Raw genomic sequence first — 18,107 nt, 5'->3', positions numbered from 1 at the left:
AATTAATAATAAATAATAATAATAATAAAAGGTTTTTATTATTATTATTGTTATTTATTATTATCAATTCATTACGTTCCATTTGCTTGAATACGGCATTCGTTATTTCGGATCATTGGTAATCTTCGGATAAATTTGTATGTGTTACGTTCACTGACAGCCAAATTTGAAAGGAAACTACAATACCTACAATTTAATAGTTACTAGTAATAGTAGTTAAGTTATTATTAGTTAATTATTATTTCTGAAATTCCAAATTTACAAATTTACGAATGTACGAATGTACAAATTTTTTGAATTTATGAATATTCTGAAAAATTTGTTAAACGGGTTTTCATTAATTCGGATATTTCTGAATTAACGAATTTGTCGAAAATTCGTTAAAAAACGAATTCGGAACGAAACGAATTGCACATGTCTACTCTGTAGCTCCTGCTGGATTTTGCTTCTAATCCCCTTGTGGAGGCTTCCATTTGTGGATGGACATTTTATGCTTGCACAACCTCACATCGCTGTAATATTTTTATATGGACTATAAACTGAAGGACTTATGAATAAATGGTTGTGGAACGAATCATTTGAGTTTCCATTATCTCTTATGGGGAAATTCGCTTTGATATACAAGTGCTTTGGATTACAAGCATGTTTCCGGAATGAATTGTGCTCACAATCCAAGGTTTTACTGTATATTTTTTAATTGTCTTCTCTCCATTACGTTACATCAATGATGTACTTCTCTAAGGGCCAGTTCACACCACATGCAGTCCAGTGTGTTTTTTTTCTGCATCAAAAACGCATAGAAAGTAGGTTATATGGTTTTCAGTGGCATAGTTCACACCAGTGCTTGCAGTTCCAGTGCGTTCCAATTCCAGAAAAAAAAGTAGAACGTGCTGCATTTTTCCTGCACTGGACTGTACTGGAACGCTGTAAAAAGCATCAAAAACTCACGGAAACGCACCGGAACACACCTAAACGCACCAATAACGCAATGGAACACCCATGTTCTTATTTAAGGTTAAGGGAAAAAAAAGGAGGGGAAAATGCACTGGACTGCATCAAAAACGCACCAAAAACGCGCATGCAAAAAAGCATCTAGAGCGCATCCGGACTGCGTTTCTATGGTGTGAACTGGCCCTTACTGATTAACATTTCATGCAGTGACCACCTTCCCTTCAATGCCACTTCATACATCCATCTCTTCTTGTTTTAGCTTTGTTATTACGCTTAAGCCTAGAACCGCATGGATATAACAATTATATAATTCCTGGATAGATATATACAAACGGTTGTCCTTAAAATTCCCTCAGATGCTATCTAATGATTACACTATATGAGCGTTTTATCTTGTTTTATCAGCCTGCTTTGTCTACATGTTTTATCTGATGTCATGCAATGGCGGTATCTCTTTGAAACTTTAAACATGTTCTGACACATAAGAAAATATGGACTGATGAAATGAATTTGCCTGATGCAGTCAGGGCTGGTGCTAGACTATTTTGCACCCTAGGCAAGACCAGCTACTTGCACCCCCCCCCCCCCCCAAAAAAAATTAAAGGCTGCAAGTGCTAGGTTGCCAAGTGGTAGCATCGGCCCTGGATGCAGTTAATCTCCGCTATAAGTCTGCTGTGAAAGGTCTGCCTCTTCTTAAAAATCACCCAATTATTTAAATAAGTATTGCTCTTCAAGAAGTCATAACAGACGAAACGCTTAGGATGAAATCTTTTTTTTTTTACTTTTTTTTAACCACTTGGGGCCTCCCTACCACAGATATACTGCGACAGAGCGACCCCACTGCGCTGAATCAAGTACACGTATGTCAGGGCTGGGCTCAGCCCTTCCTTCTCTGAGCTGGCCGCTCAGCTGTCGGCTAATTGCCAGCTCCCATCTCTCTCCAGTTACACAGCTGTTGTTGCTTCTGCTCGTCAGTCCTGCGTACTTAAAGCCGTCCAGCTCACTTGATCTCTGCCTTCGCCTTTGTCAATATCACAGAGACTTTGTCCTGCGTTCCTGTTTGAAGACTTGCTCGGCTGACGTCCCTTCTGGCTCCTGATCCTGCTTGCTGTACTACTACGTTTATCTCTGGCTCTCTGACACTGGCTTGGCTGACTACCCGATCTGGTTACTGAACTCTGGCTTGTTTTGTCAGGGCTGGGCTCAGCCCTTCCTTCTCTGAGCTGGCCCCTCAGCTGTCGGCTAATTGCCAGGTCCCATCTCTCTCCAGTTACCCAGCTGTTGTTGATTCTGCTCGTCAGTCCTGCCTACTTAAAGCCGTCCAGCTCACTTGATCTCTGCCTTCGCCTTTGTCAACATCACAGAGACTTTGTCCTGCATTCCTGTTTGAAGACTTGCTCAGCTGACGTCCCTTCTGGCTCCTGATCCTGCTTGCTGCACTACTACGTTTATCTCTGGCTCTCTGACATTGGCTTGGCTGACTACCTGATCCGGTTACTGAACTCTGGCTTGTTTTGACTACGCTTACTCTGTTTACCTTTTTATTATTATTATTATACAAGTGTGATTTAACTATACTTCTGTCTCAGTCTAATTCATGGTTCCTGATAACGTACGTGTTCCGTTTCTTCCCGGGTAGGGAGCGTACATGTGTGCGCCCGCCGCCCTGGCTGTGCTGCAATGCTCTGCAGCACAACCCAATCAGCAAAACATCACAGAAATAGATATTCATTCTATTGTATCTATCTAATGCCTATAAGGGCTCTTTTCTGTCATTTGCTCAGCAGATCAGCTGGGGCTGGCCATAAACCATTGTCCGGGACCCGCTGATCAGCTTGTGCTGCAGTGAATTGCAGGACAGCCAGGGCGGCGGGTGCACACCTGCGCGCCCCCTACCCAAGAAGAAACGGAACGCGTACGTCTACTTGATCCAGCGCAGTGGGGCCGCTCTGTCGCAGTATATCTACGGTAGGGAGGCCCCAAGTGGTTAAAAAAAATGGAAAAAAAAAAATACAACGCATCATTGCAGACTTCACCCTAAGCGTTTCGTCTGTTATGTCGTCTTGAAGAAGTACCTACTGTACGGTCTTCTCTTAGGTGGAATTTTGCTTTTAAATCTTTGAAATGTCTGACAGTTTTGCTTTAACCTCTAAAAAGATAAAATAGAAGAATATTTACTTATGCTTTGTTTAAAATGTAATGTAAATGTCATTGGCTTGGCAGAAGCATACCCAGGATTATTTGGCTTACATCAGCTGCAACCCAATGACAATCCTCCATGAGCAGAGCAAAGACAAGTATACTCCACGTGCATTGAAATGGTAAGTTATCACATACAGTATAGAAGGAAGTAGGTGTCATTTTACTAGTTCTAATGCAAGGTTAAAGCAGAACTAAACTCTCTCAAGCAACATGAACTGTTTTTAATCCTTATTCTGCTAGCATTAGTAAATAGATAGCTTTTTACATTTTTTTTTCAGCGTCTTTCTGGTTTCTGACTTAGGCCAAAATTATGTCATCCATTACTTGAGTCTTCACGGGAGCAAGGGCTTTCTCAGCTAAGCACACCCTCCTGCCTGCATGCCTGAGCTAAGAGCAGATGGATTCCAGGAAGCAGTGGCAGCCTGTGCGGTGTGGGCGCATGGGTGCCGCCCCCCCATCCAAGCGCCCGGCCCCTTTCAGGACGCTGGATGCATGGATTCCTATGGCGGGGGCGAGAGGGGGTGGTACTTTTTGAAGCACCTGATTAGAGCCAGAGGCTCTAATAGGCTTCAAAATAGGGTGGGCTCGGGTCGCAGAGAGTGCGCCCTGATCCAACCCAATTGTGTGACGATAGCGAATTCATTTTCGCTATTTTCACACTAACCTTCCTCCCCGCCAATCAGGAGACAGGGCGTCAGACCTGTTTCATGATTGGCTAAAGAGCCAGGCCACCCTATTGGATGCCTGGCGCTTAGGAAGATGAGCGGAGGAGACACGCTGGAGCGGAGTTCGTCGCCGCTCTGGTGCACTGAGAGGAGCCGCTGCCTGGCAGTAAGTGCCAGGGGGTCTGTCAGAGCCGCACGTGGGGGGTTTGGGGTGCTGCCAGAGCCACGAGCCCTGCGAGTCGGGGTGGTCGGTGGGCACAGTGGCTGCATATACTGGGCACAAGTGGCTGAATTTGATGGGCACAAGTGGCTGCGTTTGATGGGCACAGTGGCTGCGTATCATGGGCACAAGTAGCTGCGTTTGATGGGCACAGTGGCTGTGTTTGATGGGCACAAGTGCTTGCGTATTATGGGCACAATGGCTGCATATGATGGACACAAGTGGCTGCGTTTGATGGGCACAGTGGCTGCATATGATGGGCACAAGTGGCTGCATATGATGGGCACAAGTGGCTGCATATGATGGGCACAAGTGGCTGCGTTTGATGGGCACAGTGGCTGCGTTTGATGGGCACAATGGCTGCATATGATGGGCACAGTGAGGCTGTAATTGATTGGGGGGGGGTTCAGTATTTTTCAGTTTGTTTGCGCCCCCCCCCCCCAAAAAAAAAAAAATTTTGAGCACCAACCGCCACTGCCAGGAAGTAAACGTTACATGAATCATCTGCCCTTACTCAAGATGGCCGCAGCTAGAAATGCTAGGGGGGTGTTTTTCAAAGTGATTTCTCAGCAAAATAAAGCATGGAGACATGGATGGATGTCGCTTTGAACATTGAAAATGAATTAAATTAAGTTTTCAGTTTGCGGTGCTCCAGATGCAGTTTAGTTCTGTTTTAGTAATTGCCTAGAATAATTTAATGATGTGGTGAATGAACATTATAATGCTGCACAGATGTCTTGTAACCAAAAGCAACCAATTACACTTTTCCCTAGCTTTTACCAAGTTAGTGTATCGAAGGCTGACAGGATGACAATGGTTATCTCACTTATTATTTAGTAAATTAAGGCTTCATTAACCTCTTGCTTACCGGGCACTTAAACCCTCCTCCTGCCCAGACCAATTTTCAGCTTTCAGTGCTGACACACTTTGAATGACAATTGCGCGGTCATCCAGCACTGTACTCAAATGAAATTTTTATCATTTTTTTCACACAAATAGAGCTTTCTTTTGGTGGTATTTAATCAACACTTGGGTTTTAGTTTTTTTGCTAAACAAACAAAAAAAAGACAGAAATTTTTGAAAAAAAAAAAAAAAAAAGTTTCATAGTTTGTTATAAAATGTTGCAAACGGGTAATTTTTCTCCTTCATTGATATTCGCTGATTAGGCTGCACTGATGGGCACAGATAAGGCGACACTGATGGGCACAGATAAGACCTGGGCCCTGATATGTGGCACTGCTGGGTGGCACTGATGGGTGGCACTGATAGATGTCACTGATGGGCACTGATAGCTGACACTGATGGGCACTGGTAGGTGGTATTGGTAGGCAGCACTGGTGATGACGCACTGGTTGGTGATTTATAGGCGGCACTATGGGCACTGATAGGCAACATTGTGGGCACTGATAGGTGGTACTGTGGTCACTGATAGGTGACATTGTGGGCACTGATAGGTGGTACTGTGGTCACTGATAGGCGACATTGTGGGCACTGATAGGTGGTACTGTGGTCACTGACAGGTGACATTGAGGGGACTGATGGGTGGTACTGTGGGCACTGGTAGGTGACGCTGGTGACTCTCCACGATCGGGAATGATGTTCCTCTCGCAGCTGCCAGTGATCAGCTTTTTTTTTCCTCCTCACGCTACCAGTGCGAGGAGGAAAAATAGCTGATTACCGGCTCTGTTTACATCACATGATCAGCTTTCATTGGCTGACAGCTGATCACATGGTAAGGGGTCAGGATCACAGAGCGAGCTGTGCGCAGGCCACTCAAGCACGGGAGGACATCCATGGACGCCCTCCTGGCAAATTAAGTCCGCGCTGCAGCCGTCTTTCGGCTATAGCGCGGACGGCAAGTGGTTAAGGCTCGGTTCATGTATATGCGAATCGGATTCTTTTTTTAACAACATCTGATTTGCATAACATGTGGATGTACATTGGACTAGCTTTCTATGGAGCCGGTGCACACATATCTGGGGCGGCCGCGGTCCGTTACTGAAAAGGGTCCTGTGCGATTTCGGGTCCAGTTTAGGTGCGAATTTAAGTAAAAATGCGCACCTGAACCGGTGAACAAAACCACACTGGACTCTGAACTGCAAAGTGTGAACCTAAACATAGACATGGGGGTGTTTATTGACATATAGCATTCATACAAAGTTTACTTCACATGTAACGATCGACGGACAGCAAAAAAATCATTTCAGTAAATAAAATATAGGAAAAAATACCGCGCTAGTGAAACAAATACATCAAGCTAAAGTAGCTGCTAGAGTGAGATACAGGCACAGGCGCTGCTACATTTTTTCCCAGTAAATAAAATAGTTTTAGGTCCAATTTTTTTTTTTATGCCACATGATATTAGCGAAACAGTTTAGAAAATGCTACATTTCAGTAAAAAACTTTAATTTTAGGGCACGCAAATGCAATAAACTACCCAATTCTATAATAGTGATCTCCAAATACCAAAAAACAAAACATTACAACCATAAGTATCAAAACCAGTGAAAATGAAATACAGCATCTCACAAAAGTCAGTACACCCCTCACATTTCTGTAAATCTTTTCTTCTATCTTTTCATGTGACAACACTGAAGAAATGACACTTGTCTACAATGTAAAGTAGTGAGTGTACAGCTTGTATAACAGTGTAAATTTGCTGTCCCCTCAAAATAACTCAACACACAGCCATTAATGTCTAAACCACTGGCAACAAAAGTCAGTACACCCCTAAGTGAAAATGTCCAAATGTCCAAACACTGAAGTGTCATTTCTTCAGTGTTGTCACATGAAAAGATAAAATAAAATATTTACAGAAATGTGAGGGGTGTACTCACTTTTGTCACATACTGTATGTCAAATAAACAAAGAAAGTTGAATGTTGGGTTTGAAAAGTGACCTACATCGGCGTGATATTGAATGTTTTCTGCCTTCATAGGGGTCCTCAACTGGAGCCTGCAAAGCAAAACCAGACACTTCTATCAAATATTCCAGGGACAAGAAGACAACCTCTAAGTCACATCTCACCAGGGCAAAAGGTTAGTTCACAGCCGCCATTTTTGAATATTTTAAAGAGAAGTGCGGGAAACCAAAATAATTAAACATACATACTCACCTAGATGGCTGCAGCATCCATCTGATGCTTCATCTGTTCCCCGCCAGCTCTATACCGAGAACTGAGCGATGAAAGACTGCTGATCACTCAGTTCTGTTCTGAGCACAGAGCAGTGGTTGTCAGTCAGCGGCTCTCTGCTCTGTCCCTCCAGCACTCACTGGAGCGCCGGGCTGTGGAGGGGGCGGGAGCAGCTGGCTCGGGACCTTAGCGGCACACTGAGATCCTGAGCCAGCTGCTGGTCAGACATCTGAGCAGATCCCAACATTATTGTCAGGATCCCTGCAGAGCCTGGATCGGTTCTGTTGGCTGAATATGGATCACAGGAGTGCAGAACTAAGTTCACTTTTGTGACCCACAGGAGAAGTATGAAAAGAGCTTTGGCCATAATTCCCCTTTAAAGTGTAATTCTACTTTTGTTGAAGGAAAAACCTCCAGGACAATCAATGTACATTGTACAGTGTACAAGCCCCGGAAGGTTTTACCCCCTTAAAGCGGTTGATAGTCATTTTTTTAACTTTTACCTATAGGAAAGCCTACAATAAGGCTTACCTGTGTAAAAAAAAATATCTCCTAAACCTGTACGGTTTAGGAGATATTCCCCTGGCTATGAGCCGCTGACTGCAGCGGCGCATGCGCACAGGGGATTCTCAGCTGAAGGCCCGGCAAATGCCGGACCTTGCCGGGAAAGAAATCTCCCGCGCGCATGCACGGGAGTGATGACATCGCGGCTCCGGCCACTCACAGCGCCGGTACCGCGATACCTGGAAGACACGCCGAGGCAACATATCAGCTACCTCAGCATGGACCAGGTAAGATACCGACGCCTCGTTCTAAGGTAAGTATTTCATAATGAGCTAGTATGCGGTGCATACTAGCTCATTATGCCTTTAGCCTTACAGGTGTATAAAAAAAAAAAAAAAATGTCAGCGGGTATACAACCGCTTTAATGACCAGGCCATTTTTTGCGATACAGCACTGCGTTACTTTAACTGACAATTGCGCGGTCGTGCGACACTGTACCCAAACAAAATTGATGACCTTTTTTCCCCCCACAAATAGAGCTTTCTTTTGGTGGTATTTGATCATCTCTGTGTTTTTTTTGTTTTTTTTTCGCTATGAACAAAACAAAAGCGACAATTTTGAAAAAAAAAACAATATTCTTTACTTTCTGCTATAATTAATACATATCCAATAAAAAAAAAAATTTAGGCCAATATGTATTCTGCTACATATTTTTGGTTAAAAAAATCCCAATAAGCGTATATTGATTGGTTTGCGCAAAAGTTATAGCGTCTACAAACTATGGAATATTTTTATGGAATTTGTTTTTTACTTGTAATGGCAGCGATCAGTGATTTTTAGCGGGATTGCGACATTGCGGCGGACAGATCGGACACCTAGCTGACACTTTTGACACATTTTTGGGAACCAGTGACATTATTACAGTGATCAGTGCTAAAAAATATGCATGGACACAGTATAAATGACACTGGCAGGGAAGAAGTTAACATCAGGAGCGATCAAAGGGTTAACAGTGTTCCCTCAGTGTGTTTCTAATGCCCCGTACACACGGTCGGATTTTCCGATGGAAAATGTCCGATCGGAGCGTGTTGTCGGAAATTCCGACCGTGTGTGGGCTCCATCGGACATTTTCCATCGGATTTTCCGACACACAAAGTTGGAGAGCAGGAGATAAAATTTTCCGACAACAAAATCCGTTGTCGGAAATTCCGATCGTGTGTACACAAATCCGACGGACAAAGTGCCACGCATGCTCAGAATAAATAAAGAGATGAACGCTATTGGCCACTGCCCCGTTTATAGTCCCGACGTACGTGTTTTACGTCACCGCGTTCAGAACAATCGGATTTTCCGACAACTTTGTGTGACCGTGTGTATGCAAGACAAGTTTGAGCCAACATCCATCGGAAAAAATCCATGGATTTTGTTGTCGGAATGTCCGAACAAAGTCCGACCGTGTGTACGGGGCATAACTGTGTGTGGGGGGCTCACTGCATGAACACTCTGATCCGTGTTCCTGATTATCAGGGACACTAGATCAGACAGCACGGTGGTCTGCTTGATTACATTGGCAGACCGCCATTCTGTCTCATTAGGGGGTGGCCACAGGGGGGGAGCCAATCAGCGGGTCCTGCGGACGTCACGTCTGCTCTGTTGTTTTCCACCGAATTCTAGAATCATAGTGGGAGGAAGAACAGGGCATGCAGCCTGAAGAATTATGGAACTCCAGCCATTCCCTGGGGAGGTGTGCCCAGAAGGTGGAGGAAGAGCTCCTAAATAGTGCTGAGTAACAGGTGCAGATTTCCTGGATCCAGTCCTGCTGGAAAGGATCCCTTTCCAGGGAGAAGCTCACTGGAGAGAGTCAGGAGGAAGTTGGTTGGTGACTGTCCAGCTGCCTGTGGTGGTGTGAGTCTACATCTCCTTCATTAGGTGGATATCAGCAGGAGGCAACTGAGGATCCTGTGGTTGAGTGTGTAAGCGACCCCATTGCTGAGGAGTTAGTGACTGTGGGGTTAATTTACTTGGGCCCCTCTCACACCGGCTTTTCGATCAGGTCCACCTGTCAGTTTTTCACGTGGACCTGATCGGACCCTCCATTCAACCTTATGGAGCAGCGGATGTCAGCGGCGTCATGTCAGCTGACACCACTGCTATCTGATCCTCTCCTCCAAAACCAGACGGATGGTGACCCTATTTTCCATGCCACTGGCGGATCAGGTCGGATGAAAACGGACAGGCCGTATGTTTTAATGCGATCTCCCCATAGAGGAGAGCGGGACTCTGACAGGTCCGTCTCAGCACAGTGAGCGGACAGGGACCTCTCATTCGCCTGCTCAGCGGGGATCAGCAGATCGATCCCCCTCTGAGCAAAGGGGAGTCCGCCGGGCGGACCGCCCATGTAAAGGAACCCTAAAACTGGAGAGTGCAAAATCTGGTACAGCTGTGCCAATCAGCTTCTAACTTCAGCTTGTTCAATTAAAGTCATTGTAAAGGTAAAAATGTTTAAAAAAAAAAAAAAAAAACATTTCATGCTTACCTCCACTGTGCAGCTCGTTTTGCACAGAGTGGCCCCGAACATCCTCTTCTGGGGTCCCTCAGCGGCTCTCGGAGCTCCTCCTCACATCTGATAACCCCCTCGAAGAAGCGCTTCCCCGAGGGGGTTACCTTGCGGGCGCGCTCCCGAGTCCAGAATTCGGCGTCCATAGAGGCGGAATGCAGGATTCGGCCCCGCCCCCTGGCGCTCGTGTCATTTGATTTAATTGACATCAGCGGGAACCAATGGCTGCGCTGCTATCAATCTGTCCAATCAACAGCCGAGAACTCCGGGCAGAGAGACAGCGTGTCCTCGTGGGTCAAGTTCGAGGGGTCAGGTAAGTAAAGTGGTCACTACCAAGTGTTTTTTCACCTTAATGCATAGGATGCATTAAGGTGAAAAAACACGAACCTTTACAACCTCTTTAAGCTTTGACAATAAAACCTGGAAGCTGATTGGCTACCATGCAGAGCTGCACCAGATTTTGCACTCTCCAGTGTTAGTAAATCAACCCCCTTTGTGCAGCTTTGAGACTCTGGAAGGAGTACAGGTCGCCATAAGCATAGGGATCCTATGGGACATTCAGTGTGTGCAGTGCAGCCGGAAATTGAGGAGTTCTCAAGTTATCCAGTTTTTAGGGTATCTCGTGCTCCCGCTCCCTATCCCAGTTCATCATTCTAAAAGAAAAAAAAAGCCCCTGGACTGTTCTTTGGAGCCAGTGGAAGAATGCAGGAAATGCCGTGTGCCTGGCTGTGTGTGCTCTGAGGGGGGAAATGGGACCAACATTTCCAGCGGCTCTTTAGGGGGTTCGCTACATATGAACATTTTGGGAGGTTGTGGAATAGAGGTAAGTATGTCCTGGGGGCAGGGGGGGGGGGTACGTTAGGTTGTGGGGTCAGGAGATTTATGCATTTGGGATGGATTTAAAAAAGGAGTGAAATGGCCAAACCACAATCATAATGTTGCTTTTTTTTGTGGAATAAATCTTCTGCCATGTTTATAGAGCACATCGTTGTGTTTTTCAAATGTGCTGATTGCGTTGGGACTCTATAAGGGGCTTATATAGTCTACTGATCATACCATGTACACACCCAGGAGGTCCATTAGGTCGATTCACACTGCCGCGATTTGGGATCTGACTTGTGAGACAACCAAGTCGCATGACAAATCTCATGTTAGTTAATGAGAGCTCTGTCAATAAGCACTACTGAAGTCGCTCCGACTTTAGAAAAGGTTCTGGTACTACTTCAAGGCGACTTTTCTCCGATTTGTGCCCATAGACTTTAATGGAAGTCCTTCCAAGTTGGATACTCATCTTTATTGATCTCATTTGGATCCAACATTACAGGAAGATTACCCAGGAATTCCCTGCAGTGTAGGACCCTCCCTCGCTTCAAAGTTGCACCAGGTTGCATCAAAGTAGTACTCAAGTCGCCAGCAAATCGCCAGGAAGTCTCACTGTAAGTGGCGCAACTTTCATGTCGCGGTAGTGTGAACGGAGACTTAAGCCTCGTACACACGATCGGATTGTTGGCCAACAAAGCCGTGGAATTTTGTCCGAAGGGCGTTGGCCCAAACTTGTCTTGCATACACACGGCCACACAAATGTTGGCCAACAATTACGAACGCAGTGACGTACTATGTGGTTTTTCAGCTCTTTAGCGCCACCCTTTGGGCTCCTTCTTCTAACTTCATGTTAGTAGAAGTTTGGTGAGTGTTGATTCGCGCTTTTCATTTTGCGCTTTTCAGTTTGTTTCTGAACGGCCGTTTGTCAACCAGCCATGTTACGGAATCGGAGGAGATAACGTGTTATTTATTATTGGCCTTGGAGTTATTGCTTTGACATTATTTTTTGGTTGAATAATAATTATTTGATTTGGTATATTTTCTATATTTTTGGATGCATAGAATGCACTTTTTGGTTAAGTTCTATTGGCAGATATCATGTCTAATTTTAAGAGCCCTTTCACACTGAAAGCGCCTGAGTATCGGCGATAAAGCGGCGCTATTTTTAGCGCCACTTTACCGTAGTTTTAGAGGAGCTATTCAGCCGATATCGGGGGGATTTTAACCCCTGCTAGTGGCCAAAAAAGGGTTAAAACCACCCGCAAAACGCAGCTGCAAAATAATTGTGTAGAATAATACTCGGCTATGTGTTTTACTTCAAATGACAGTTTGGGAGTCGGCAGTTACATTTAAAAAAATACAATGTAAAATTAACAAGGGACACCAACATAGTTGTATCTTTGATCTTAAAAACTCCGGGATAATAATGGTGTTGTGGTAACTTGACCAAAAAAATTAAGAAAAAACATAATAATATTATTCTTGATATCGCTAGAAAAAAAAAGCTTTTGAAAATTTGTTTGCAAAAACTCCATCAGTATCACCAGCAAAGCAGCTTCATTATTATCCCATTGTTACCAATGTCACCAATGTTAATTCTCCATTACGAGCGCGAGTTTACAAGACCGACCGCTTCTGGCTCGTCCTTGCTTCCGAGCATGCGTGTTTGTCCTTTGGACTTTTGTCCGACGGACTTGTCTACACACGCTCAGAAAGTCCGACAACAGACATTTGTCTGTGGAAAATTTTAAAGCCTGCCATCCAACATTTGTCCGCGGAAAATCCGACAACAATTGTCCGATGGAGCGTACGAGTGGTCGAATTTACCGCCAACAGCCTGACATCGAACATTTCCCGTCGAAAAGTCTGATCGAGGCTTTAACTTCGACTAAATTTTTGGATTGCGAAAGGATACCCCTGCAAAAGGAAAGGGGCATGGAAGATGCATGCTGCAAGATGAAAGTACCAATGAATTGGCCTCCATTATGCACCCGTTTGTTTTTTTTTTTTTCAAACATATTGGGGACATTTATTAATTCTTGCACACAGAAAGGCCATGCTAGACAGGAGCAGTGAGACAGACTTATTATCTATAGGATTGAGACTTGATTAATTCGCACAGCTGTCACGAATAACCATCGTAATCTGTCTAATATGTGTATAGCCTGTCATCATCAGCGCCATCTAGTGTATATTATGCAGAATGTTTCTGAAATGCTTCAATCTGGAAATTACTGCATTGTGGTCCTTAGATGGAGCTGACAATATTATTGGACACATTACTGGGATTGTTTATGTCAACTGTGCATACTTTTTATATATTAATCATTTCGACTATACAAAAAAAAAAAATAATGGTCAAATACAATGTAAAGATCTTAAATTTTTGCAGAAGACCAAGCTATGCAGTGGAATAACGTCCTTACAAGCCGACCTCAATGCACTGTTTAATTGGGCAACTGTGTGGCAGATAAGGTTTAATGTTGATAAATGTAAAGTTCTGCACTTGGGGGCTAAGAATATGCATCATACATACTAGGGGGAGTACAACTGGGGGAATCCGTGGTGGAGAAGGATCTGGGGGTTCTGGTAGATCTTAACATGCAATGCCAAGCTGCGGTTTCCAAAGTGGTATGGACTCCAGAGAGAGAGATATAATTTTGCCCCCCTGTACAAATCATTAGTAAGACCTCATCTGGAATATGCAGTTCAGTTTTGGGTTCCAGTTCTCAAAAAGGATATCGAGGAACTGGAGAAAGTGCAGAGAAGGGCAACCAAACTGATAAGAGGCATGGAGGAGCTCAGCTATGAGGAAAGATTAGAGGAACTGAATTTATCCTCTCTTTAAAAGAGGAGATTAAGGGGGGATATGATCACCATGTACAAATACATAAGGGGTCCATATAGTGAACTTGGTGTTGAGTTATTCACTTTACGGTCATCACAGAGGACAAGGGGGCGCTCTTTACATCTAGAGGAAAAGAGATTTCATCTCCAAATACGGAGAGGTGGTTCTGGCCAGCTCAGTAGATTTGTATAAGAAAGGTCTGGATTCTTTCCTAAATGTACATAATATAACAGGGTACTGACATTTAAACCTCGTACACACGGTACGATTGTTGGCCAACCGAGCGTCTGATTTTTGTCAAAAGGGTGTGTGCCAGGATCTTGTCTTGCATACTAAAGGTACACAATTGTCGTGCCACAAACACGAACGCAGTGACGTACTACGAGGAATTTCAGCTCTTGAGCGCCACCCTTTGGGCACCTTCTGCTAATTTTGTGTTTGGTGAGCATTGATTCCGAGCACGCGTGTTTGTACTTTCGACTTTTGTGTGACGGACTTGTGTACTGACCATACGAAAATCTGCCGTCAAACCGTTCTCCGCCAAAAATGAACTAGCCTGCCATCCAACATTTGTTGGCTGAAAGTTGGACAACAATTGTCAAAAGGAGCGTACTAAGAGTAAGATTTTAGGACATCAGTCTGTCAACAGGTAATCTCCTGCCAACAATCATACAGTGTGTACGAGGCTTTATAGGTAAAGTTGATCCAGGGAAAATCCGATTGCCCCTTGGGGGATCAGGAAGGAATTCTTTCCCCTGCTGTAGCAGATTGGATCATGCTTTTCTGGGGTTTTTCTTTTTCCTCTGGATCAACTGTGGGTATAGGATTGTGTATATGGGATTGTAGGATATATATATATTATTGGCTGAACTAGATGGACCTGTGTCTTTTTTCAACCAGACTAACTATGTACCATATATACTCGAGTATAAGTCGAGGCCCTAATTTACCACAAAAAAATGGGAAAAACTTATTGACTCGAGTATAAGACGAGGGTGAGAAATGCACAGCTACTGTAAGTGGAAAAGAGGGTCAACAATGCCCATTTGTAGCCTCACTGTGCCCATTTGCAGCCACAGGTCCCCCGAACTTCAAACTCGGTAGTTAAGGGTTCCTAGATGCCCCCTAGCTGCAGCCAAAATTTGGGGTCTCTGGACCCAAAGGGTCCCGAAATGACATTGCTGCAGATGGACACAGTTGACCGACTTTGGGGCCCCGTATCTCAGGGCCACTTAGTGCTAGGAACCCCAAATTTGGTGTGCTAACCTAGTGGAACTAGCACCATATAATATCCAAAGCTCAAAGCTGGGGTTCCTAGCATCAAGTGGCCCTGAGATACAGGGCCCCAAATATCGGTTCAGAAAATGTCAAGCACTTTTCTGCAGCAGAGAATGACATTTTCTGAACCTACTTTGGGGCCCCATATCTCGGGGCCACTTGGTCCTAGGAACCCCAGCTGGATATGTTATGGTACCAGTTCCACTGGGTTTGCACACCAAATTTGGGGTTCCTAGCACCAAGTGGCCCTGAGATACGGGGCCCCAAAGTCGGTTCGGAAAATGAAATTTTTTGCTGCAGAAAAGTGCTTGACTCGAGTATAAGTTGAGGGGGGCACTTTCAGCACAAAAAAATGTGCTGAAAAATTCGACTTATACTCGAGTATATACGGTAATTGGACCAATAGCTAGAAATGTTGCCCCTCTTCTTTGCATTGCATAACATTCATTGCTTTAGTTAACACCTTATCTCTTTTTTTTTTACTGACTTAATTATTTAGGCTTGTGCATTGCAGAATATTTTTAGAATTTTCAAAAAAACATTTATAATTATTTCTTTTTTAGTTTCCATTAAGCTTCTACAAGTTCAGATTAATATACTGTATATATATATAATCCCAGGGTAACCTGTATTTGCGGACGATACTAAGCTAAGCAGGGCAATAACTTCTCCGCAGAATGTGGAAACCTTGGAAGAAGATCTGAACAAATGAATGGGGTGGGCAACTACATGGCAAATGAGGTTCAATGTAGAAAAATGTAAAATAATGCATTTGGGTGGCAAAAATATGAATGCAATCTATAGACTGGGGGGAGAACCTCTGGGGGAATCTAGGATGGAAAAGGACCTGGGGGTCCTAGTAGATGATAGGCTCAGCAATGGCATGCAATACCAAGCTGCTGCTAACAAAGCAAACAGAATATTGGCATTAAAAAGGGGATCAACTCCAGAGATAAAACGATAATTCTCCCACTCTACAAGACTCTGGTCCAGCCGCACCTGGAGTATGCAGTCCAGTTCTGGGCACCAGTCCTCAGGAAGGACGTACTGGAAATGGAGCGAGTACAAAGAAGGGCAACAAAGCTAATAAAGGGTCTGGAGGATATTAGTCATCACACAATCCTCTGCCAACAATCCGGTCGTGTGTACGAGGCTTAAGAGACAGGTGTATGATTAACCAATTATATCAAGCAGGTGCTAATTATTAATTTCATGTGGAGGCTGAAACATAGTCATTAACTGAAGCAATACAGCTGTGTAGGAGGCTTAAAACTGAGTGAGGAACAGCCAAACTCTGCTACAAATGTGAGGTTGTGGAAGACAGTTTCATGTCGCAGGTCATATACCATGGCAAGACTGAGCACAGTACCAAGACACAAGGTAGTTATAATGCATCAGCAAGGCATCTTCCAGGCAAAGATTTCAAAGTAGACTGAGGTTCCAAGATGTGCTGTACAAGTTCTTTTTAAAAAACACAAAGAAACGGGTAACATTGAGGGACCACAGTGGTTGGCCAAGGAAACTTAAGAAGGAAGACACATCATGCTTACTTCCCTTCCACATCAGAAGATGTCAAGCAGTGCCATCAGCACAAAACTGGCAGAAACCAGTAGGACCCAGGTACACCTATCTACTGTCTGGAGACATCTGTCCAGAAGTGGTCTTCATGGAAGAATTGCGGCCAAAACTCCACACCTCTGACATGGAAACAAGGCTAAGCGACTCAATTATGCAAGAAAACGTAGGAACTGGGGTGCAGAAAAATAGTAGCAGGAGCTCTGGACTGATGAGTCAAAATGTAAAATATTTGGCTGTAGAAGAAGGAGGCAGTTTGTTGGGGGAAGGGCTGGAGAGCGGTAAAATAATGAGTGTCTGCAGCCAACTGTGAAGCACGGTGGAGGTTCCTTACAAGTTTGGGGCTGCATTTCTGCAAATGGAGTTGGAGCTTTGGTCAGGATCAATGATGCCTCAATGCTGAGAAATACAGGCAGATACTTCTCCATCATGCCATACCATCAGAGAGGCATGTGATCAGCCCCAAATTTATTCTGCAGCAGGACAACCACCTCAAACACACAGCCATTATCATTAAGAACCATCTTTAATGTAAAGAACAACAAGGAGTCCTGTAAGTGATGGTTTGGTCCCCACAGAGCCCTGATCTTACCCATCATGGAGTTGTCTGGGATGACATGAAGAGAAAGAAGGATTTGAGGCAGCCGATATCCACAGAAGATCTGTGCTTAGATCTCCAAGATGTACCTAGAAGAACCTACCTTCCGAGTTCCTTCAAAAACTGTGTGCAAGTCTACCTAGAACAGTGATGGCGAACCTTGGCACCCCAGATGTTTTAGAACTATATTTCCCATGATGCTCTGGCACTCTGCAGTGTAGTTGAGCATCATGGGAAATGTAGTTCCAAAACATCTGGAGTGCCAAGGTTCACCATCACTGATCTGGAGGAACTGATGCTGGTTTGAAGGCAAAGAGTAATCACACCAAATAGTGATTGTATTTGGAATTTTCTTCTGTTCGTTTACTTATATTATTATAATAATAATTCATTGCTTAAAAATAAACAATTAACACTTCTATTTCTGAAAGCATTCTTCATTTGCAGCATTTTTTCACACCTGCCTAAAACTTTTGCACAGTATTGTATATACTTTTAAACATTGTTTTCTTTTTTTAGGCATGTATAAAATGACTAACATGAGTATAAAAACAATAAAATTTATATTCAAGAAGATCAAATGGTCGTTCTAAGATCTCGTAGTGTATGGGCAGCTTTAGGATATTTACTAATCCTTTCTCAAGGAATTTTCATATTGCGGGGGGGGGGGTTGTACACGGTTCCGTGTCAATGATCAGAACGCCATTAAGCTGACCCGTTTTTTTTTTACCGCCGTCACCCACCCAGGGCACAG

General features: G+C 44.1%; 1 protein-coding gene across 1 annotated transcript in view; it reads left to right on the top strand.

Annotated features, from left to right (window-relative positions):
* IQCH (IQ motif containing H) overlaps positions 1-18,107 on the top strand; it is a 219,174-nt gene that overhangs the window by 14,140 nt on the left and 186,927 nt on the right. Inside the window, exons 3-4 of the mRNA XM_073618288.1 lie at positions 3,175-3,272; positions 6,977-7,076. Of these exons, the coding sequence (XP_073474389.1) occupies positions 3,175-3,272; positions 6,977-7,076 (198 nt within the window). The remainder of the gene's footprint in view (positions 1-3,174; positions 3,273-6,976; positions 7,077-18,107) is intronic.

The sequence above is a fragment of the Aquarana catesbeiana genome, linkage group LG03 (genome assembly GCF_042186555.1).
Source record: "Aquarana catesbeiana isolate 2022-GZ linkage group LG03, ASM4218655v1, whole genome shotgun sequence".
Classification (NCBI taxonomy): domain Eukaryota; kingdom Metazoa; phylum Chordata; class Amphibia; order Anura; family Ranidae; genus Aquarana; species Aquarana catesbeiana.
The sequence above is the reverse complement of the archived record's forward strand: the minus strand, read 5'-3'. Positions and strand labels throughout refer to the sequence as shown.